This window comes from Penicillium concentricum, assembly GCF_028827145.1.
Source record: "Penicillium concentricum strain IBT 3081 chromosome Unknown utg000001l_segment0_segment0, whole genome shotgun sequence".
In the NCBI taxonomy this organism is placed as follows: Eukaryota; Fungi; Ascomycota; class Eurotiomycetes; order Eurotiales; family Aspergillaceae; genus Penicillium; species Penicillium concentricum.
Genome location: NW_026622754.1, coordinates 3,536,395 through 3,559,187, shown reverse-complemented (window position 1 = coordinate 3,559,187; position 22,793 = coordinate 3,536,395). Strand labels below are relative to the sequence as shown.

The 22,793-nt window shown below is 48.8% G+C and overlaps 9 protein-coding genes across 9 annotated transcripts; 3 read left to right on the top strand and 6 right to left on the bottom strand.

Moving 5' to 3' along the window:
* Positions 1–1,138: 1,138 nt before the first annotated feature.
* N7517_001344 (uncharacterized protein) lies at positions 1,139–1,327 on the bottom strand (the record flags this gene model as incomplete). The annotated part of the gene is made up of 1 exon (XM_056719074.1): positions 1,139–1,327. The coding sequence occupies one exon, from the start codon at positions 1,325–1,327 to the stop codon at positions 1,139–1,141; it is 189 nt and encodes a 62-aa protein (XP_056583209.1).
* A 1,900-nt stretch (positions 1,328–3,227) lies between these two features.
* N7517_001343 (FAD binding domain protein) lies at positions 3,228–5,284 on the bottom strand (the record flags this gene model as incomplete). Its single annotated transcript, XM_056719073.1, has 3 exons — positions 3,228–3,239; positions 3,294–5,215; positions 5,281–5,284. The coding sequence occupies 3 exons, from the start codon at positions 5,282–5,284 to the stop codon at positions 3,228–3,230; spliced, it is 1,938 nt and encodes a 645-aa protein (XP_056583208.1).
* Positions 5,285–7,107: 1,823 nt separating this feature from the next.
* On the bottom strand, positions 7,108–9,069 carry N7517_001342 (putative GABA permease; the record flags this gene model as incomplete). Its single annotated transcript, XM_056719072.1, has 7 exons — positions 7,108–7,548; positions 7,635–7,960; positions 8,020–8,421; positions 8,473–8,555; positions 8,612–8,725; positions 8,781–8,851; positions 8,908–9,069. The coding sequence occupies 7 exons, from the start codon at positions 9,067–9,069 to the stop codon at positions 7,108–7,110; spliced, it is 1,599 nt and encodes a 532-aa protein (XP_056583207.1).
* Positions 9,070–10,668: 1,599 nt separating this feature from the next.
* On the top strand, positions 10,669–12,455 carry N7517_001341 (uncharacterized protein; the record flags this gene model as incomplete). Its single annotated transcript, XM_056719071.1, has 5 exons — positions 10,669–10,863; positions 10,947–11,051; positions 11,115–11,339; positions 11,410–11,552; positions 11,618–12,455. The coding sequence occupies 5 exons, from the start codon at positions 10,669–10,671 to the stop codon at positions 12,453–12,455; spliced, it is 1,506 nt and encodes a 501-aa protein (XP_056583206.1).
* A 199-nt stretch (positions 12,456–12,654) lies between these two features.
* N7517_001340 (glycoside hydrolase family 47 protein) lies at positions 12,655–14,605 on the bottom strand (the record flags this gene model as incomplete). The annotated part of the gene is made up of 4 exons (XM_056719070.1): positions 12,655–12,694; positions 12,754–13,011; positions 13,067–13,852; positions 13,905–14,605. The coding sequence occupies 4 exons, from the start codon at positions 14,603–14,605 to the stop codon at positions 12,655–12,657; spliced, it is 1,785 nt and encodes a 594-aa protein (XP_056583205.1).
* A 1,224-nt stretch (positions 14,606–15,829) lies between these two features.
* Positions 15,830–16,915, top strand: N7517_001339 (uncharacterized protein; the record flags this gene model as incomplete). Its single annotated transcript, XM_056719069.1, has 2 exons — positions 15,830–15,843; positions 15,898–16,915. The coding sequence occupies 2 exons, from the start codon at positions 15,830–15,832 to the stop codon at positions 16,913–16,915; spliced, it is 1,032 nt and encodes a 343-aa protein (XP_056583204.1).
* Positions 16,916–17,273: 358 nt separating this feature from the next.
* Positions 17,274–18,138, bottom strand: N7517_001338 (calmodulin; the record flags this gene model as incomplete). The annotated part of the gene is made up of 6 exons (XM_056719068.1): positions 17,274–17,308; positions 17,383–17,595; positions 17,651–17,776; positions 17,878–17,893; positions 17,966–18,022; positions 18,136–18,138. 6 exons carry the CDS (start codon positions 18,136–18,138, stop codon positions 17,274–17,276), a joined length of 450 nt encoding a protein of 149 aa, XP_056583203.1.
* Positions 18,139–19,027: 889 nt separating this feature from the next.
* Positions 19,028–20,510, top strand: N7517_001337 (t-SNARE syntaxin TLG2; the record flags this gene model as incomplete). Its single annotated transcript, XM_056719067.1, has 4 exons — positions 19,028–19,050; positions 19,181–19,698; positions 19,799–20,142; positions 20,235–20,510. 4 exons carry the CDS (start codon positions 19,028–19,030, stop codon positions 20,508–20,510), a joined length of 1,161 nt encoding a protein of 386 aa, XP_056583202.1.
* Positions 20,511–21,179: 669 nt separating this feature from the next.
* N7517_001336 (CTD-interacting domain-containing protein) lies at positions 21,180–22,651 on the bottom strand (the record flags this gene model as incomplete). Its single annotated transcript, XM_056719066.1, has 5 exons — positions 21,180–22,045; positions 22,097–22,238; positions 22,291–22,349; positions 22,405–22,496; positions 22,554–22,651. The coding sequence occupies 5 exons, from the start codon at positions 22,649–22,651 to the stop codon at positions 21,180–21,182; spliced, it is 1,257 nt and encodes a 418-aa protein (XP_056583201.1).
* Between the last annotated feature and the right edge of the window lie 142 nt (positions 22,652–22,793).

The following is a 22,793-nucleotide window of genomic DNA, read 5'->3' as shown; positions in this document are numbered from 1 at the left end:
CTCTAACAAGCTGAGCACCTAGTCAACATTGCTTCAGTTGACAAGGGTACCTTCTAAAGGAATCTTGGAAGTGTTCAGAAGCATCAATTACATACGATAGCTAACATAGGCAAGCATATACCCTTCTACTAAATGGCACTCGCTTTTTCGTTCAAGCCTGTCCCAAAGTTTTTGACCGCCTTGTGTTGTGATATCAATAATTACAAGGAGGTCTGGAGGATGAGCCTCAGACCGCGTTTGCATATCTGGATGATGGCTTCGATGGTGGGGTAAAGGAGATCAGAGCGTGAAGCACTGGGAGTTGAAGTTAAAGTTTTTACAAAAATTGTGATGGAGGTCCGGGTTTATTCCGTGTTTGCCATCCCTGAACTCGGTCGAAAGGGACGACATTCTGATAGCAAAGTGTTGAGGAAATGTGGATTAGGGCCCCAAGGCCAGAAGGATATTCATTGGATGAGGACGGTTGCTTGTTAGAGAATATCTGCTATTCTTGATGAATAGCCCCACATTCGGCCTTCCCGAGATCACCTTCCATATCCGGAACAAAGGAAATAAACGTCCATGGAAAGAAATCTTAAAATCCATGGATAACAAAACCTTGGTAGTAAGCTGTGCCATGGTTCACCAACGTACCATTGGATGCTTTAACTCTATCATCCCAATTTCGCCTTTACTAGAAGATACCGCGAGCGTATCTAACAGTACGTTAAGAGGCTTGGGGGTTCAAGTATCATATCACAGACACTGCACTTGTAACACATGAGACCTATTTGGCAAGGTATAGATGAATGTTTAGCAGGCTATACATTAAACTATTCTTACCATTAAATCAAAGAAGAGCGGTATTTAAACAGCCCGACAGCTGGTTCATTCTCTTATAACAATACTTCTATCAAACCTTTAACTTCTGCATAGGGCGACCAATCACATTCCAGAACAGCAGTAAGGGTGCTAGACAATAGAACGAGGAAGCTTGTAGCTGCTCCTGCTGTGGCACGGAGCAAGACATGGCTCTCACCACGAGTTGCTAGGTCGCGGAGCCAACTATCCACGCTGGCAGCGGATGTATCAACTTGGGAGCGCTATTGCTCATAAATCTCACACTCTGTGATTAAGGACACGGCGTTGATAGCACCAGTTATGCGGGAGTCGTAGATGGGTTGTGGACGGTGATTGCATGGATGGAGCGGTAGTGGATAGCACCCTTAAAGACCACCATCGTACCAAAAGCTGAGGGTACAGACAGGCAAGTCAAAGCTGGAGGTTTGGCCCCGCGCGCGGATGAGCCGTGGGCGGACGTATTTCCAGTATCCAGGTCCAGGTCCATGACGTTGTGATGTGTATGCATATAGGCTGCTCGCTATTGTGCTTAATCCCATGGTGCTAGGAGAGCATTGGTATACCAGCGGACCGCTGCAAGATAGCAAGCAGCCCAAGCTTTGCCCATGTCGTAATTGAGAAAGATCACAGCTCCCCTTTGGTCACCAGTCATACCATCATACACCATGTTTGGAATCTATGGTACCGCCTGCATGACGACCGCAGTATCAATTAAGAGGGTGCCGTTGTAAGCAACGAAGGAGACACCTGCCCGGAGCGCCATCATTGCATAGAACTCAGAAAAGCTAGCCTGATACCCGGTCGATTGGAGATTACTAGTATCGCGGGTCACGAAAGTCCACAAAGTCGCAAGAATATCTTGCTCTGTCTCGGCAGCAAGCAACGATTGAGTAGAGCTGAACCAAGGAGTATTCTTGATTGGCGGTGCCCCAGCACCGGGAATCCCGTCACGATAATCGATTTAGGAATTGCCGGGCGGTCCGTGCCGGTGCGCGCCACGTTATCGCGCTTGGCGCTCTTGGCGCCCTTGACGGCCTTGCTTAAGTTAAAGTCGACAGCATGCAGTTCGAAGCTATCCGGTACAGCTCTTTCAGCCCCAGCGGATCTACCTGCCTATCATTATCCTCGAAACTGGACTGTGTCACAGTGAGCATCGCTGGGGCTTGAGGTATGCCATATATACGTGAGGCCAACGATAAGTCGTGTTGTGGACGCGCCAACCGCACGACACTCGCTGACTCGACTGCTGAAACGGTCCGGTCTATGTAACTGGCGAGAAGGGGTATAAGTCCTTTGGTAGCAATGCGCGGAGGGAACGCTTGGTGGCGGGTTAGGAACTCCAGCCCAGGTGGATTTCTGTTGGGCTGCGATAAATCAGAAGTCCCATGGTTAGAAACCTCGGTGCCGGCAACCTCGGTTTCAGCAAAATGTGAAAAGAAGTCCACTAGGCTTCGGCCACACACCACCTCCGTTATCACACAGATGGCCCATCGCTCCAATTTTCGGCGTTGGCCGAGAGCCTGCCAAGGGGATAGCTCTCGTGTCCAATTTGGGGAAATGGTCAAGGGGAGAAGCGTGAACTGCCTACCTTGGGTTGTGGCCTGACATCTAAGATTCTAGGCATCCATCATAAAATGAGTGTCCTAAGGTATACTGCTGTAGCAACAATCGGATGCCCTGATTGTTCGTTGACCAAGAGTAAACCGATGAAAGCTTCGTAGATGTCGAGGGTAGGTTGGTCTAAACTACGAGAAGGATGAATGTGCCAGAGAGTCAGCTGAGTATGGCTGTGATGGTGCAAAGAAAATGAGAGATCGGAGAAAGATATTTGATGTTTGAATCCCCTTCTGCGTATGGGTTGGTGTCATATTTCAGGGTCTGCTAAGTCATCTTTCTTGTGATTTGGATTGAAACCTGAGGCTGCCCCGAACTAGATGGAAATCAAGTCAAAGCGGTAAACAGACCATGGCAATACCGAGACGGAGCGTGGAGAATTCGCCAACGAAGGAAGAATCAGATAGAAACAATAATTGATCTATGCATGTTCAATTGAAAATAGAAAGATAACAACCCATAAACCCGAGGAACAAAAGTTGGGATACCAAGAAAAAATGCAAAAGAAGAGGAAAAAAAGAGGGAAACCGATAACCACCACGCTAAAAAAACATGAATCAGGCAAAAAGCAAAACAATGGCCAGTCGACGATCTGGTCGAGTGTGTCTAGCCACGAGCTCGAAGCAAAAGAAGAACCGCAGAGCTTTTACAGATGCAGGCAGGATGGGACAAAATATGTACAGACAAAGGACGAATATGTCTTTTGTACATGATTGTAATGAGCATTCAGCCATCAAGGTACAATGCGTCAAGCCAACATAGAATTGAAGTGATCACCAAGTTTCCTAGAAGAAAGTCAGCATAGCCCCCTGAAAGATCAAAAACGCATCAAAACTTACAGCGATGTACTGTCCAGCCTCCTTCTTCCGCTGCCAGAACATATCGGCCTCTTGAGCATTGAGATTGCCCTTGGCCATAGCAACCTCAATAAGAGCAGCCTCAACACCTTCACCCATACCCTTGCCCGAGCCACAAACAAAGACACGACCATCCAGCGAGTTGATAACAAACCAAACAAGATCAGCCTGGTGTCTAACCTCCTCCTGAACATAGCGACTCTCGCCCCTACGGCTCTGCACAACTGTGCGCACCTTATCCTCGTGCACGCCCCACTCGCCCGAGTAAAGCTCGTCGAGCAGCGAGTCGCGCACGCCCTGCAGCACCCAGACCTTATTGGCGCAGTTTGCCGACTGCAAACGGCGCTGCACAAAGCCGCGGAAAGGCGCGATGCCAACGCCCGCGCCGATGAGCAGCATCGGGCCATCTGAGGCAAAGCGCGTCGCGAGCGGGTTTGCCATCAGTCCGCGGAACATGGGTACGTGGAGATCGAGTTTCTCGCCGGCGGCTTCAGCGGCAATCGCTCGCTGCGCAAGAGACTCCAGATACCCGGACCCTACGCCTGTGCGGGACCCGCCGCGCCAGTCATCGGATTCGGCGACTGTGACGGCAACCTCGATTAAACGTCGGCATTCGGTGCCCTTGTATTGACAGGAGATCTGGGGGTCTTGGGAGAGGGAGTAGAAGCGGGGCATGAGTGTGTTGAGGACGGAGAGGAGGTGGTCGAGGGGTGGTTGGGAGCTTGGGAAGGCGGTTAGGAGCTGGGTGAGGGAGACGAAGGAGCTTGTGCGAATGTCGCAGAAGGCGCCTTGACCTTGGGCTGAGGAGAGATATTCAAGGATTTTCTTCTCGTTTGGCTCGCTTGTGTACTCGGCGAGAAGGCGGAAGAGTGGCTTTGTTGGGGCGTAACTCTGGATGTCGGAGCACCAACTAAGGACTTCGCGCCGGGTAGCGATGAGCTCGCGCGGCTTGTCGTCACCCCAGATTGTCGGCCAACGGCCCTTGGTTGTGCGCATGAGGACTTTCTTGTCACGCATGGACTTTGGCACACCTAGGAGGTTGAACACCTCTTCGACTTCGGAGTCTTTGTTCTTGGGGCACACGCCAATTGCGCCGCCGACTACGAAGTCGACCATCCCACTTTCGGCGGGGTAGTCTGTGACATCGATATCAAAGTGATACGTGCGTTTCTCGGCGCCGGGCCCTGTCAACTCACGGGTGTGGAACAGAGGCGCACGGTAGACTTGGTAAGGTGGGTGAGGCTGCACGAATTCCGGCGGGTGGTCTGCGGGGCCAAATGTCATTTCGACGGCCGATGCGGGGATCGGCTTGAACGAAACGGTCTTCTCTGGGAGCGGGGCAATGTTGGAAAGCTCACTGTCCATGGTGAGGAGATCGAGCTTCAGCTTGAGGCTATCAAAGGCCTTGTTGCCGATAGGCCCAACGATAGAATTGAAGCCTGAGATGGGTCCATCTACAGGGCGCAATGCCTGTCCTCGGCAACAACCCCCACCACAGCAGAGGGATTGAAGCTTCTGAGTGCCTGCTGTGCCCACATTTTGCAATACCCTTCGCATATCGTCCGCGTTCTGTGAGATGAGGACAGTGGATGCTCGTCGCCGTTGCCGACCACCCTCGACCTTTTCTGCATTTTCTTCCTCCGATTGGGACTCGGTGGGTGGTGTCAGAGGGGTATTGGGGGAATTTGAGCCGCTCGATGAAGTGCCCTGGGAGGAGTCCGAGGAGATAACATTGAAAGTGGTGTCGGTCACTGAGAGCGAACGCACACCTCGAGGCTCTTCCGGAATTGGGTTATCTGGGTGGGAGGTCGAGGACACTGGGATTTCTTGATAAGTGCCTCTGCGGGGGCGAGACCCCGTTGGAGCATAAGTCGCCGACGGCATGACGGATTGAACGGCGTGAACTAAATTAATAGATCAGAATGTGAGTCTCAAACGAGTGGATTGGGATTGACTGTTCTCTGCATACCCATGAGGAAATTTAGAGAGGTGTTGGGAGTCACTAAAAAGTTGCACAAAAGTCGGCGCAACAAGGAAAGACCGGTGTGTATGAGTCGAGACGTGATGCTAAGTAACGTGGTAGAACCCCCTTTTTTTGCTTTCTATGAAGCATGGAAACAGAACAGAAGAGTGGGATGAGGAGGAAGAGCGTGGACCCGAAGAATGGTCGGGACGATAGTTCCGTACAGAGATTCGGGAAAGCGAAAATAACGGTATGAGAATGAGAAATACAGGGTCTCAAGCGTTGATCAGAAACAGAACAGGGATTTATCAGATTCGCCACATTCTTCGTCACCGGGTATGTTTGGTTCCGGCAATATTTTATGAAGAGCTAGAAGCTAGAATATATAGGATCTTGAATGTTGATCTTGATTGTCAGCAGTAATAAGGACTCGACTACTGGATATGGCGCTGACTCCATTTCGAGCTATCGTATCCATTCAGATCGACAGTGCATATGAAGATGAACTTGTATTTTACACGTATTCAGTGGCGTTGGGGACAGCCGAGGAGAAGTACCGATCGGCTGTTAACTAGCCCGGAATGACTATAGTAAGATGTCAGACGATTGCAATCTAAATTATTGTATATAACCTACAACTTCCGTTGTACAGGGGTTCTACAGGGATACTGTAACAGCAATTAGAAAAAAAAAGTATGTTCCGAGGTGGGCCGATAGAAAATGTTGAATTGAAAATTGTAATGTACGTAACATTACAGTACCATACATATTACTAGTACCTCGGTTATCAGATCAATCAGATAGGCGGATTTGTCCGCCTTCCGACCTCGGGGGGTTTTTATGTCATCTGATCTGATAACCTTACCTATCAAAATTGGGATTTCCGTCTTCACCTTCACTCCACATGTCAGCATATGTTCTATACCGGGGAGATCCTGGAAAGGGGGTATGTACTTATGTTATCAAAATCCCATTACAAAATGGATCTCTATAGAACCCCACTTTCCGACCAGCCGGGCCAATCTTGTGTATTCCGTTGGCCCATCACAGCTCCCTCCACCTCCGCTAGCTTATATCTCCCTAACGCTCGGTAAATCAATTTCCCAACCATTTGGTCAAAAGTGGGGATGCCAGGCCGAGATCAATCAGTGGGTCGGAGGACGTTCTAGAAAAAGAGTACTCGGTACTCGGTGTTGTAAACAAAAAAGATCACCTCTGACGCTTTCAGCCTAGAAGATTCACTAATGGGCTGGTCATTGATTCGATAATAACAGATAGCTTGAAACCACTCTCTGCCGTTATTGCGAGCTAACTCCTTGACAGATAGCTCATCTCCGGGACTTTTGGCGCGTACTAATGGCACTGCATTTGGGCTATTGTTGCATCCACTCTATCTTCTTTGTCATGCCGAGTAAGAATGCTGGGCTTTGGGCTTTACGTACAACTTAGTGTGGCCTTGGTGTTTCAGGGGAAGAAACCTTGGGCTGACGGGTTCCATCTGATAACTTAATTTTGCCGATGACCGGCTGAATGATCGACCCCGTGCTCTTGGAAGTCTCCGAGACTTCTCAATCGAGTAACTATCAACGCGAATAGGGGTGGCCGCCTCATTATTGTACCATATAGACTGGTCTTCGAATATGACAGAATAATGGTACTTAAAGATACGAAGTAATAACAGCATAATCTCAAGATCGTGACTATATATGGAGTACGTCATGTCATCACATCATCTAAATACACAATCCCCCAGCAGCCAAAACATAGACAGAAAAATAATAACAGGGAAGAAAAAAGACAAAACACTCCAATCCAACCAAACCAAACGCCACCTTAATTATTTTCATCCCTCTGAACCAAGGCCACAGGCGGAATAAAATGATGTCTTCCCCAAACCACGTAATAAATCGACGCAGATCCAATGATGCCAACATACATCGCCACGCTCCAGTTCATTGTTTCAACGGTAACACCCGTCGACAGGGGAAAGAACGCAAAGACGAAAATCGGACAGAGGAACGCCAACGCCCCAAGATTCACCGCCATGCCATATTTCCCAAGTGACCACCGGTGGTGTGGGAGTGGCTCGCCCCGAACACGTTTCAGAAATACACACCCGATCGAGATGATATACGCGGACAACAAGGATGTGATGGTGAGCGAGATGACCGCGTTAAGAGCAACCTGCGACCCAATGTTGATCATCGATAGTAGCACTGTGATGACTAGAGACACCATCACGGAGTTGATGGGGATGTTCCAGCCTGGTGCGACCTGGTGGTTACATGTTAATATAGCTGAATCAACAAGTCTTGTTTCTGGTCATGTAGGGGCTAGAACAGGGAGAAGACGTGACTTACATATGCGAAAAACGACGAACATGGCAGCCCCTCGTCCCGGGCAAACGACCAGAGCTGGCGCGATGCTGTTGCCACTTCAGTAATTGTGCTGGCGGTTAGCGTCACTACCAGAACGGACGTCATGGCGTTTGTCGCAGCGATGCTACCTGTGGTATTGTAAAATATCTGGATAAACGGGAATCTCGTCGGGGTATCGAGCACACTGTCGATATCGCCTAGTGTGAAGCACAGTGTGACCAACATGATAAGTCCCAACACGCCGTTTACGGCGACAGAGGTCATCATTGCCTTTGGGAGTGTTTCTGATGCGTCTTTGATTTCTTCGGCTTTTGAAAGTCAGCATGATGTACCAGGTCTTAAGGTTATTTATAAAGCTCTTTCTTACACATATGAACCGAGCAATCATAACCAAGCATGGATGTTATGGTAGTAGACAAGCCGACTAGTGTTGCTGTCCCAGGGCTATCCCAGCCGCCCCCGTTGTTGAACGTTGTGAAAACTGCGCGGGCATTGTTGCGTGGTGCGAGTACCCACAATGGAATGATGATGGCGAACAGGCCAACAACATGGATGATCAAGATCAATCCTTCCACGAAGGGAAGATTCTTGGCTAGGAAGGTATTGAATAAAATTGAGAATGTCGAGATGGCAATTACGAGCATGGTGCCATGCCATCTCTGGAAGTCATAATCTGGCCGATTCAAGACGATCAAGCCTTGAATGATTGTGCCAGCAAGGTAGGCGATGGACACGATGGCGCATTGCCACCCCATTGCAGAAAGCCATCCTGAGATGTTATGTTAGCTAGTTAGACTCAGACAGGGGTTAGTTATGTTACCTGTGATATAGCTGAGGTACTTTTGTCCTCTCTTTGGTGCGAACTCCGACACCCAATGATACTGACCACCAGCAGTGGGGGCCCTATTCGATTGATTAGCGGCGATCTAGCCAGTGGAAGAAAGCTATCAGTCACATACATCGAGGCCATCTCAGCAATACTGGCATAGACAAGGGTAAACCCGAGTGAAACGCCGATGAACCCCCATATCAAGCCCGCGGTACCGCCATCGGTCAAGCCAGCCGCCAGCAATCTATTAATGGAGTCAGTGGTCTGCATGATCACTGTATGCAGGGAGTAGCACGTACGTCAAGATAACTTCCCATGTGCAGATCAATGTGCATCCAAACCCAACAATAGAGATAAACCGAAAGTTTCTCTTCGTGATGTTAACAAGACCAACACAACCGAAATAACAAGAGAAAAGCAACTTACTCGGAGAACCTGCACTCGACCAAGAGCATTCATATCACGCCGATCTGCCAGCGTGCCCATATACCGAGGCTCAACAAGGCCTTTCTGCTCATACCCCTCGTCGTCCTCAAGGACAGTCATCGTCTGCTGCGAGTCAGGCCTGGACTTGCCTGAGATCGTCATGATTGCGCGCGTAACTAAACGACTAGATTGAAATATACCGAAGATGAGACAAAGAATTCCCCGCAAGAAAACAGGGGGTTGCGAGAATAAAAACAAAAGCCTATATCACCTGGCAACTCGACGCCCCGAAGAATCTAGGATACGAAGTATAAAAGCTCCCGACAAAAGCAACCTCTAATAAAGCCAACAAAAAAAAAGGCAGTAACCAAAAGGAGGAGGTATTAGGAGAAAACTCAAAGGACTGGAATCATAACCACTGAGTTTCAGGGATCGAAGCGTGGTATCGACGTGGGAGCAAGGCATGGCTTGAGAACATTCTCGGGCGCCATGTGGGAGAGAACAACCCCTCGAAACACCTAAGCAGCAATCCGAATGATACATCGTTGTTTGATAGAAGGTGCTGCATTAAATCTAATTGGGAATGGGATTGTTGAAACTTATTTTTGGGGTTTATTATCCCTTGACTCTTTGCCCGGAATGGGATCCCAATCCTTGCATGCCCAAGGGGGGTTTGTCGATCTAGCATCTTTGAACTTGGGAGATATTGATGTCTGGACTGACTGTTGGGGTTGTAACTCTACTTTAAATCCTCAAATTTTAGTGCAATTGTACAGAACATAATGACTTGTTTCTCTCTTAGAAGTCACCAAAATGAGAGACAACGCAAAGTTCGAGATATAAACAATCCTAATCCCTTGAACGCGGCACCACCACCCGATCCATTCTTGATGCATCACTCGCGCTAACCCTCTAACCATATTAATCCCGGTCGCACATCCCTTTGATGCCCATCCTCCAGACAATTCCGCCACACTTCATGTCTCGAAATGGCGGGTGAATGCATAAGCCCCTCGCTTTATTTGCTCAAAAGCAAGCCACCTGGCCTATCGGATGACTACCTCGTAAAGACCCATAGCCTGATTCTCAAGGGTGCATGCTGATCGACGACCCTACAGCGGGCCGCCATGCCCTAGAGCAGCGCACCCACAACGGACGTACTCCGTCCTACCACAAAGTTTGACGTTTGACGTGAGGGAGAGGAGGCAGATCATCATTCCAACCAAATGACCTAAACTTACACCAAAAATCATAATAATTGGCATCATTTCCACTCTCCAACGGAAGAAAGGGATAAACCGGCCATGCGCATCCAAATGTACACCCTCCAGTATGGTATATCGAACGAATCCCACCAGCCCGACTGACGTATATGCCTGGACTCGATAGTCCATGTTTCTATCGGGTATCGGCATATGATCCCCCAAGGCAGAAACAATCACAATTGCATAGCAGAAACGGAACATAGCTCAATCGTTATCGCATTGCCTTGACGCCTACATACCTCCTGCTTCCGCTTTTCTATACAACGTATCCGAGCGTCTCAAATCAAACCCCTTCTTCAATTTATTCCCGTCCTGCCATCCAGCCCACATGGCTGCCAGATCTGACAGCCTTGCACCGTCGTTTCTGTGTCTGTGTTGATAAGCCATTACAAATAAGACTGCATTATATCCACCCACATGATATAAATGATAACCCCGAGAAGAATACTTGTCTAGAGTCCGCTGTTTGCTGGGGCTACTGCTCCCCCCCACTGCCATGGGCCCGTATGTGCCGCCAGGCCAGTCGCCGCCCTTCGAGGTCGTCGATGACTTGCACCATGGCGCGTGGGTGATAATCACTGCTGCTATGGGATTGGTTGTGTCCCTGGCATGTTTCTTGATTCGGGTGTATGTGCGGCTCATGCTGATTCCGCCGTTTGCGCGCGATGATTGGGTTCTGTTGGGTGCTACGGTGAGTTGGGGCTTGAAGAGTCGAGTTAGGTTGGATGGGTTGCTTGAGCACACGGCTAACATGTTGTTTAAATTACTGCATAGGCTGTCGCTGTGGTGCAATCAAGTCTCGTCTTTTATGCATGCTCGCGCGGATTCGGGACTTCTACATCGTTATTGAAGGATGGTCGACTCGATCAAATCCAGGCTGTAAGTTGCCATTTCATATTCTATTGCTTTGTATCAATGGAACCAAACTGAGCAGCTACCTAGTTAATTGCAACAAGCGATATCATCGCGCTGATAATCATCTATCTCTCCAAATGCTGTGTCGTGGCGATCTACCTCCGCCTCACGCCACAGAAACCACATAACCGCGCATCTTGGGCAACACTAGCTCTGTGTACTGCCTGGGTTATCCCGGCTATATTCATTGTCCTAGTCAACTGTGAGCTAAACACTCCCTGGAGGAATGACAGCGGCCAATGCCACAACTTGGTATGTAAAACCACCAATGATCTACCATGCATCAACTCCCCTGAAGCCATCTCTCATCTCGCAAAAATAGTACATACGATGGCAATTCATCGCAGCAGTCGACGTTATAACCGAGCTCCTCCTCTTCCTCCTCGCTGTGATCCTCCTAAAAGGCCTCTTCATGTCCGTTCGCCGCAAACTAGCCGTCGGCTTCGCATTTATATTCCGCTTTCCGTGAGTAATCCGCATCCGCATTCACATCCGCATCCCCGATCTCAAACCTGACCGCACAATCCCAGTCTCATAATCTTCTCTTTGGTCCACATCTCAACCCTCCATACTGCTCTAAACAACGAAGACACAACCCTCGCCGCCGTCGAACCAACAGTTTGGATGCAAGTCGAGCTCCACTACGCCCTAGTCGCATGCAGTGTATTCTGTCTCCGACCCTTTATGGCAGCCGTCAGCACGAACTACGGTACAGCCGGTGACTCGACGCTGGAAAGTAGCGCGTCAAGATCAAACGGCACGAAAGAAGGCTCGAAGACCGCGTCTGGGTCTGGGTCAGGCACGAGATCGAGATCGGATACCGCTTCAAGATCCATGTCGCATTCTCGCATACAGAGAAAAATAGCAAGTACAGGGTCATGGCCTCTCGTTACTCCGGTCATTAGTGGTTCTGGTTCTGGATTGCGACACTCAGAGACTCAGGGGCCGAGTCAGGGTCCTCCGTTGTGTGTTGATACCACTCCCCATGCGCGCGGAGCACTTGGAAATAATCGAAGGGATGGGGATAGTGGTAGGTCCCCTACCGTGCTTGCGCCAATGCGTCGGTCGATGTTCCCACTTAGCCCGCCGCGCAAGAAGCAGAGATTACAGAAGATGGAAAAGGGGAAGAATGGTGTGAGGGCTGGGTCTGTGGGGTCCTTTTCAATGGCATCAGATTTAATTGAACTTATGCCAAGGTCGCATACTAGACATGCGAGTGTTGCGACCGAGCAAGGGGATGGGGAGGATAGAATGGTTATCCATAAGGAGGTTCGGTACTCGATTCAATATGAGGATGAAGCGGCGCTGAGGAGGCGGGAGGACGAGGATTTGAAGGTTAATTCTGTTGATGTTTCTGCTTATGTATAATTTTATTTTTTGTATTATGGCTCCTTGCATAGATAAATCGGGGATTGGGATATCTTTTGCTATGGCGCCTGTGGAGGAAGTTGATGCTGTGTATGATATTGAAAGTCATAATATAATGCCTGTAACGCCGGTCCTGTCGGATCAAATCGAAAATTGCTGATGATAAAAGATGTACACAGAATCTCAATGTTATAACGCTTCAGTTCTTTGGCCGCTTGAAAGGATGGGCTTCGGTGCTCCTGAAAAGAGAATTATTAGCGCATGAAGACAGGATAAACACAGCTCGGTGCAAACATACAGCACATAGTCGTCCAAACTGATATGATTTGGCTCAGAAAAGATGAGATAGAGGTACTTCAAAGTCTCTGCAAGCCAAAAGCTCTCCATTTTGTCCTGGTGTTTTGGGTTCGAATTACGCACATCGTTGATAGATGAATGGCCAAAATTAGTCCGAGTCGCCTTATCAATGTTCTGAAACATGCGCCACGCGGAGTCCTGAAGAGTCTTATCTCCAGTAATCCGGTACATGACGAACAGGGACTCGAGAGCTTCTGGTCTAGACGGATATTATGTTAGTGAGTTGCAACACGAGAGATGAGATAAACCCGTACCTAAGCTTGTATGATGCGTCTCGAACACTAGTCACACCTGGTGGTAGACTCTCAGCCTCAATGCGGACCCTCGCTTTCTCGCGGTCCTCCTCGGTATCAATAGACCGCGACATGACATCCGACATCCACTGCTCTTCATCCCACGGACACTCGTCCATGTCCTTGCAAGGGCTGACCTTGAATATCTCCGGCATAATCCCCGTAGGCATAACATCATATGCCCAGACACAGCCGTCGGTAAGTCCCCGGGCAACATACATATCCTCCGGCCGATTGAAGACCTTGGCCCCAATAGCCACGGTGCCACCCATGAAACACTTGAGATGGTCAGGCGCATACTGGAGGGTCTTCGAGTCACCCCACTGTGCAACGGCGTTGGCGGCGAAAAGAATGTGCTGGTCCGCGTCCTGGGTCATTCCTCTGAACAGCAGATTCTCGTTAAATGTTTTAATGGCCTTTTCGTACATCCGGTGATATTTGTCCGTCTGTGCGCCTAGGAGAATGTGTTCTTTGGGCAAGTACTCGTACGCAGAATCGGCAGCCCCGCCGACGGTGAACTCGGAGTCATCAAACTTCATTAGGTCGGTGTTAATCCATGTCGGCCACAACCCAGGCATCCGGGTCTTGTCTTGTCCGATCTGGAGCTCGTTCATAATTCGCTGCACGGCATCGTAGTACTTAGGGTCACCGGTCAATTGGGTCAGACGAGTGAATTCCATTGTCAAGGAGCCCATTTCCGCTAAGCTTGTGCGTGAAGATGGTGTGATTTCTTTGCCTTGGGCGGACCTGGGTATTATCAGTCTCAAGTTCTCATTGGATATTGTATATTTTGGCATACCTAGTCCACTCCCAGTACAGTTGGGGCATGCGATTATGCGTGTCAAACGCATTGAAAATCATCTCACCCAGTTCGACAGCCTTCCTCAGTAGAATAGGGTGTTTGCCCTTGGTGAGGTCATGGGCAGCAATAAAGCCACCCATATAGCGAATGACGATCTCAAACAAAGGAACATGCCTGCTCTTAGTCGTTGTAAAGTCGATTTCCTCCAGAGCCTCCAGAGCCAGCTGTAGCTCATCGTCCAGTCCCATAATCACAAGCGCATCTAGCGAATCAACAAGCGTGGCACCCCAGCCATTGAATGAATCCTGGTACCCTCCAGTGCGGGGTTTCACCTCGTCTCGCATCCACGCATGATCCTTATATCCATTCCATGAATGAAGAAACGCCTCCTTCACAGCATCGCGCTTCTCGAGTCTGGCCTTGCGCTCGCTGCTGGTTTCTTTGGGAAATTTATGCTGGATGCGGGGGATTTTCGCCGAACCTTTTGGCAGTGGGATGTACTCCGTAACGGGAAATCTCTCGGTGACTTTATCTAGTCGAATGGCATCTTCCCGAATGGTGCTGTCTTTTCTAGAGATTGGCTTTGGTAGGCGAACTCGGTGTGTTTTTGTACTAGGCAGCCAGAAGAAAAAAAAGTATGTCGCGATAATCAGGAAAATGGCTGTTAATAGAGGTCGGTTTTTGCGTTTGTTATACATAATGGAGTAGGGGGTGCAAAACAAAAAGTAACAAAAGAACGGTCATAAGCCCAAAGAAGGAGTGATGTACAAGTTCAATTCGAGAGACCAGCAAAGGTCGACATGTCTAGAGAATAATGTGAGAGTTGGAGTAGCCAAAGGAGGAAAATGGAGACATTTTTACACAATGCGGGCATGTCATGGATTCTGAGAGGTCTCTGCGAAGGGGAGACACGGCCGAGTTGGAGCTCCATTGATCGTCCTTGGTGGCTTTTAGAAGGCATGGATGATGCACAGGGTCAAATGATGATTGGTGCAATTTGAGAATGTCACCCCTTTCACACCAGGCCACGCAATAAGGGACTGCCAGGGTCCAATCCTATATATATATTATTAGAGTATGGTCAAGTCTAGACCAATAAAAGTGTCTCTCAGGGCTGTGCTTTCTGAGACCCCCCTGACTCTCAATTAATCTTGTTCAGATCGGATAGTAACATGCAAAGCGACAATATTGGAGTATTAATAGCATTGATACCATTGTCTACATACGTACCTTTGGATATCATTGTCTACCTTTGGGTCCCATTGTCTACTTTAGATACCATTGTCTGCTTTGGGATGGGGCCAAAGGGATTGGTATTGAGAAGAGAGGCTCACCATAAGGCTGAACTTTCGAGTATAATATCTTCGAGAGCTAAAAAGGAAAAAAAAAAAAAATTTCATCATTAGAAGTCCAACTGCAATATTGCAATCTTGAAATATTGCCATTAAAGAAACTTTGGAATTATCAAAAGCAGGAAGATTTGGTTTGAAGTTGAGTAGATGTTTGCACTGTTTGCATTTATGGCTTTCATCTGGAGAATCGTCAATTCTCCAGAACAACATCATAAGAGAAACATTGAATTGTCAAAAGGTACCGGATTCTTCTCCTAGTCAATACTTATACTAATCAAAATGTATAGATTGAAAAGCTCCAAGTCTGTTTAGGACTCCTCTTTTGTCATTCTCTTGGCACTGAACTTGATCATCATTCTTATCGATCTCTATATCTATATTGCATGGTCGCTACCTGCTACAGATTCCCTAAATCAATCTCCAGCAGGACTGAAGACTACTTGGAAACTCATCACCGCCATCTTTTCAACTCATCAATTTCCCAGTTGATACCCCACAGCTCACTGCTGTGACCATCAGTCCAACTTCTTTTGCGTCCGCCACAATATAAGAAGGAAACAAACATAAAAAATGCCTATCACAGGGTAAATCCCCTCTGCCAATCTAATACAAACCCCCCCCAAACTAACACCACAAAGTGTCTACTTCATCCCTTCAAACCCAAATGCCTCAACAGCCCTCCAATTAGTAACAGAGCGCCTCCGCGCCGCCTTCCCAAATGAAGAACTAACTCCAATCGGCCGCTGGGGTCTGGAACAAAAGCTCCTCCGCGACACTCCAGGCCTGCTCCCCGCCTCCTCAAACTCAAACAAGAAACCCCTAAACCCCCGTTACATGCAATTCCTCTCATTAACCCACTACCCAACGCACGGCTTCATCTACACCTCAGAGGCTGAGAAACCAGCCCCAGCACCAAGCCAAAACCAACCCCAAAATACAACAGGCGCACCTGGTCCCGTAAATGGCATCGCGCCGGACCACTCCCCTTCCCCGCCAATGGTCATGACAACTGTTCCCCCTTCGTCATACGGAACTCTCTTCCAGCATTTCACCTACGCTTGTCAACCCTTCTGGGCCCACCGGCTCACGCTAGCTGTCCCAAACGGGATCGTCTATGAGGTTGGTGACTTCCGTGTGCGTCTTGGTGACGTGCGGCAGACGTTCCCGACAGCGCGGGTGCGTGGAACGGTCATTGAGATTGAATGGCGCGGTCCGTCAGTTGTGGAGGCGATTCCTGTGGACCGGGAGGATGGTTCATTTGGTGCTGGTGTTGGAGCTGGCGTTGGTGCTGGCGTTGGTGCTGGCGGTGATGATGATGTGGATATTGGGGCTGCGGGTATCGACCTCGCTAGCTCTGCGATTGAGGAGTCGGATATCGATGCGGAATATGCGGCGACTGCATCACTGATTCGAGAGTTTTGGGGGAGATTGGGTGTTGAGGCTCGGGAGGCGATTCTGATTCCGAATGTTGGGAGGGAGGTCAAGGATCGATTGAGGAGGTGGAAGGAGGCTGGGTCTGGGCTTGATGCTAGGGTTGATACTAATGTTGATGAGGTTGGCTCTGTGGTTGGTGAGCGTGCTGAGGATGATCCTGATCCGTGGTCTGGGGCAGATGTTGCGAGGCAGTTTATGGAGGTTTTGAGGTTTAATCGATAGTTGGATGCTCAAATTGTTGGGATTTGGTATGGATGGATAGTTATTTCTTATACGCTTGCTACGGGGTTTTGTGGACATGGCTGGCTAACAAGGTGGCGACGTTGAAACAAGCCCAGCACTGTTAGGCTTATAGGGAGAGCGCCATCATTCCTATATTATGAACACTTGACCCAAAGTACCGCCCAGCCCATTCCGTCTGCATTTCAAAGCACACGCTTGATCGTAAATCATCCAAGATGTATAGCCTAGCATAGACTACAGGAAATCGGTATTGGAAAATTGAAAAGAGAAACATTCTCGTTAAAAAAACCGCGACGTCAGCTAACATGGAAAAAGGCGCACGGTGCGAATGCGTCGTTTATTTTTGCATCATGAGCTGGACGAACTCGTTGTCTGTATAGAGATGGATAGGTTAGCATTTGGGAAGGCAAGTGCCGGTAGGCTCCAAGATTGTTTCCAAAACATACAGTCGATCCGGCCATCGCCATCCTGGTCCGCCTCGCGGATCATCTCGTCAACCTCGTCGTCGGTCAGTTTCTCACCGATGGAAGTCATAACGTGGCGCAGCTCGGCGGCGGAAATGAAACCGTTGTTATCGCGATCGAAGACCTTGAATGCCTCACGGATCTCCTCCTCGGAATCGGTATCCTTCATCTTACGAGCCATCATGGTGAGAAATTCTAGCGCACGTCAATAGCCGTCTCTCATTTATACTAGTGGGGGATGGGTAGGTACCGGGGAAGTCAATGGTGCCGTTGTTGTCGGCGTCAACCTCGTTGATCATATCCTGCAGTTCGGACTCGGAGGGGTTCTGGCCCAGCGAGCGCATGACGGTGCCAAGCTCCTTGGTGGTGATTTGTCCTGTTGGTAGGATTGTATGTTAGAATGATTTTCTTTTCAGATTCGACAGCAGAGGACACTGCTGTGGGCTCAACCGAGCTGTCGGGCGCAACCACACGTACCATCGCCATCCTTGTCCTATTTCGCCAAACAAACTCGTGGTCAGCATGTTTTCTATCACGGTGGCAAATTGTATATGGAGCCACTTACAAACAGGGAGAAGGCCTCCTTGTACTCGGACACTTGCTCTTCGGTGAGGGAATCAGCCTAGAGAATGCGATGGTCAGTGAGGTTCAAATGATGCCCCGCAATGTGGGGGTTTTATTTTCGACAACACAACATGGGAATCTGGAAGATAAGCTTGGGGATCAGAGACATACCATGATGAATGTAGATGGGAAAGTACAAAGTAAGGGAGGGGTCAAATGAAGAAGAGGGTTAAAGGGGAACAGCCTTACGAGACCAAAATAGCGTGCCTGAGGTGCCCAGTCAGCGTCGTTTCATCTCAGGGCGGTAGGACCCTCCCAGGGCTGAATGGGCTGAAATGTTGCCACAGTGGACATCTGGTTTTCTTTGAGCTTTATGTTTTGATCTGCATAGACTTCTTTCCAAGGTATCTACTATATTTCTTACATCTTACGGAATATATGATCCCAATCTAATCTCAAGAAAGCTTGGTCTCGGGGCTCCAGGGCTATGCTGGTAGTATGCAGAGAGCCATGAAGCCTAATCACATTAGGAAGGTCTTGGCTTTTGTTTTTTGATTTCTTTTTTATCTTTTAGTCCTATCCTACTTCGTAGGGTTGCTGTAGACTGTGGGGTGGATTTATACTAGTAGATCTAGAACCAAACAGACTATACAGCATTTGACATATAATAGCCTTCACAGAATATAGCTGTTCTTCAACTCTGTTAACCGTCGAATTTGCATTTGAGAGCATCCATATACCTATTTAGGTTGATATGTGTTACTCGAAAATCCAATGTGCCATTGAGCACCAAGCCATTTACAGTGATAATATTTGAAGACATCTTTTCAATACCGGAGAATATGTAGAAATATGTATAGGTCTTGAACCTGCCTTACCCATACCAAAATTACCCCCACGTGGACAAAACCACAGATTACATGATGGATACCTGGGCATACGTGACCCCTTCCGTGTGGGGAGCTCCCTGCAATTCAATCCCAAACACTCGCATCTGATCATGGTTCCTGTAACCTCACCAAAATAAACCCCAAAACAACTGCATTCCTCCAACGCCCTCACAATGTGGCGGGATCGCACCAACCTGTATGCAACCCCAATATACCCTACCCCAGGCGCAACCCGTCAGCGCCGGAAAGAGACCAAAAAAAAAAGAAAAGAAATACTATAAAGCCCAGCCTACAAGACATAACAACTAACACTCCACCAAATCCAGCTACCTCTCCTACCGCCAATCCCTAATCCACCACCCAGCCAAAAAGCCACACTTCACACCAAATGACTTCTCCGACACACCCTCGCACCCGGAGGAAAACAGGCACCTAATACCCGAAACAGACGAAGATGGTGACATGTTCATCGAGATGGACCTCCTCCCGCCCCGCTGGGTTGACGTGCAGGAAGAGGTCTCCGAACTGTTATCCAAGATCGCCCAGAACTCCGCCCAGCTCGACAAACTACATCAGAAACACCTGCTTCCCGGCTTCGGTGACGAGGACCTGCGCAAGCAGGATGAGGGCTTTATCGAGCGCTTGACGCAGGATGTCACGCGCTCCTTTCATAATTGCCAGCGCGCTATCATGCGCATCGAGACTATGGTGGGCGAGTCCAAGGCGCACGGTGGTGTTACGAGTGGGGAGGAGACTATGGCGAAGAATATTCAGATCTCGCTTGCTGCCAGGGTGCAGGAGGCTAGTGCCAGGTTTAGGAAGAAGCAGAGTACTTACTTGCGGAGTATGGGACCCTTCCTCTTTTGTGTCTTTCTTGCTCTCTTCCCGCTGGGGAGACGGAATCGGTTGGTTCAGATATGCTAATGCGGTGATTTGTTGTGCAGAATTACGAGATCTCGAGGGTATCGCGACGCCCTTCGATGGCACGCCTACCCAAGCCCAGAACCCATACACGGATCCGTCGATGATGGAGTCAGATGCCGACAGGTCCTTTTCGCAGACGATGTTGCAGCAGACCTCGCAACGGCAGACCGGCCATAACGATGCTGCTATTGCGCAGCGGGAGCGCGAAATCAACGATATCGCAAAAGGAATTATTGAGCTCTCGGATATATTCCGTGAACTGCAGAGCATGATAATCGACCAAGGAACCATGTTGGACCGTATAGATTACAACGTCGAGCGAATGGGCACCGAGGTTAAAGCTGCGGACAAGGAGCTTAAAGTGGTATGTTCCGTCTTTACCGGCAATTTCTCTTCCCCCTTGCCCCCTTCCAATTTCTATTGGATATCGCTAGAACGAGAAACTAACTCATATAGGCTACGGGTTATCAAAAACGAACCACCAAGCGCAAGATCATGCTATTGCTCCTCCTGATCGTGGTGGGGATGATCATTGTACTGGTTGTGAAACCAAAGGGGGCAGTTCAGCGCCACCACCTACACCCCCAGAGGATGAATCTTCAAACAATATCCGCTCTGTGTTGGCATATCGGGGGCGAAGGCATCAGTTGTCGAACCGCTTCGCGCGAGATCGGTGGTTGGATCCGGATATACTTCGATGACGTCTTTTTTTCAATTAGCATTGGTTCATAGTTAATGTGACCAGAAGAGCAGGAATTCCCTTTACATATCGATATTTACTGTAGTTGCTTAGTTTTCGCAAGTAAATAGGCCCTAGACACGATGTATATGGATGTTCCAGCCGGGTGTGACCTGGTCATTATGTGTTAATATAGCTGAATCTACAACATTTTCCGGGAACAGGGAGAAAACATGGCTTACATCTGCGAACAAGGACGAGCAGGGGAGCCTCAACCATATATTTTACATATTCGACAGGATACGGTATAGATTTTTTTTATCAACGCTTACCGATTGGTATATTAGCTACAATTACTGCATATGTTTGAGCCAGTGGGCCCTTTGGTTTTCAACGGAAAAGTCAAAGCCACTTCTTTTTGCTGTCTACCTATAAAACTGAGGAGGAGAAAATATATATTAAAAAAGACATCTAAAAAGACTGCTGAAAATATATCGCAAGGCCGCATAACCGGCCATCTACTTTTGTGTTACATCCTCCAACTCATACATTTAGTTACTTCATACACGAAAATAAATGATATCCAACATAAGCCGAAACAAGAATGCCTAAGAGGCAGCCGATAGAATAGAAAAGAAATGAATAAATTACACCAAACAAGGGCAGCCGCTGCACATAAATTATCAAGGTGACATTTGCCGTTGACCATATGTCAAGCCCACTTACTGTTTACCCTGACTGGCAAGCAGGTCAGCCACATCAGCATCTAGGTCGCCGCCTGCAAAAGCCGCATAGTCCTCCTCGCCATGCGAGATCTTGCGCCTCTTTGCATGGCCATCGGCAGTAATATCGAAGTCATTGTCATGGTCCGGAGAAATAGCAGTGGATTGATCAGTGATGGCAGTCCCGTTGCCTGACTCCTGAATGTTGGGGATGTTCATGGGGTTCCATTCTAAGGTGTCGTCGTCCGCCTCTTCGGTAAAAGGGCCGTGGCGGAGCTGCTGCTTTTCTGGCTGTGGGGACCCCACTGGTGTAATAGCTTCCACCGGGGGAGGTGTCAAAGCTTCGACTTCTGGGCGGGCAGATGAATCATCGCGTCCGCTGTGTTCGCCGGGATTTGTGGAGGACTCTTCACTGGGCAGACCGCGCATAATGGCATCTTCGACCTCCCGCTTTTTGGTATCGACCGAGGCTTTCTTCTGTGAGAGCTCGGCGCTGAGGACCTCCTCCTTCGATAGCTCTGCACGGTTGGTCTGGAGGATCTTCTCGAGCCCATCGATTAAGGCGCGGCGCGACTTGATTACCTCGGAGACGGAGTTTTCTGCGTTGGCAAGCGTCTTCAAGAGTGAACTTAAACGTGCGGCATGAACGGGCAGTGTAGGCTTTGGGGTCTTGGGGTCATGGAGCTTGTCGAACTCCGAAGTAGCGGTTGTGGCAGAATTGTTGGAGTTGATGACGGCCTTGGTGAGAGCAACCTGCAATGGGTTGAGAGGTTGTAGTTCGGACGGAGTGGATCCCGAAGAAGTGTCCTTGAAGAAGGAGCCTCCGAGGGTTTGCTTCTTGTTTGTAGGACGAGCTTTGTCGAGTTCTGCAACATGATCAGTTTGGCTGGTCCCTCATGCCCATTGATTCGACCTACCATCTATGCGAGCTTCCACTGCATCCAAAATAGCTCCGTCAAAGACATTGCGTTGTCTCCAGACCTCCACGACTCGGCGGATCCTTTGTTGGTATTCATTCGACGAGCCCTTGTAAGCCGCTGATGTAGCATCGACGATTATCTATTGTTCTGTTAGTTTTTAAGCTTCAATGGCGGGGTGGTAGGAGACAAACCGGAGATAGCGCAATGAGAAAATCATGTTTTCCGCGTACTTTAGATTGCTGGGCCACCTCTATAGATATAATTAGCAGGTGGAGCAGAGCTCAGATGTAGGAGGGTATGTGTACCATTGGCTAGGTAAATCAGGTTGAGTCGCTTGGGAGGTGGCGAGTCGCGAATCTTTTGAAGCCATATTTGTCCGGTCCGCTCAGCATGACGTCTAGTTAGAGATAAAAAAATTAGCAAGTTTCTTTGAAGGCGAGGCAAGTGTGTGTACCTGTGGAACATGACCCATTGCGCAACAGTAACGATGCTCTCCTGTGAGTCATTCAGAGCTGATAGCTTTGCTTTGACAGCATCATCAGTGAAAGCCATGATGACAAATAGCAACTTGAATTAGACGGCGAGCTTCTGAGAAGTGAAATTATCAGATCCAAGAAGCGCAAGTCACAATCACCGTGGAAGACAAATAGGCAAGGAGCAATTGAAGATCACTGGTGAGTTTTAGAACTGCAAC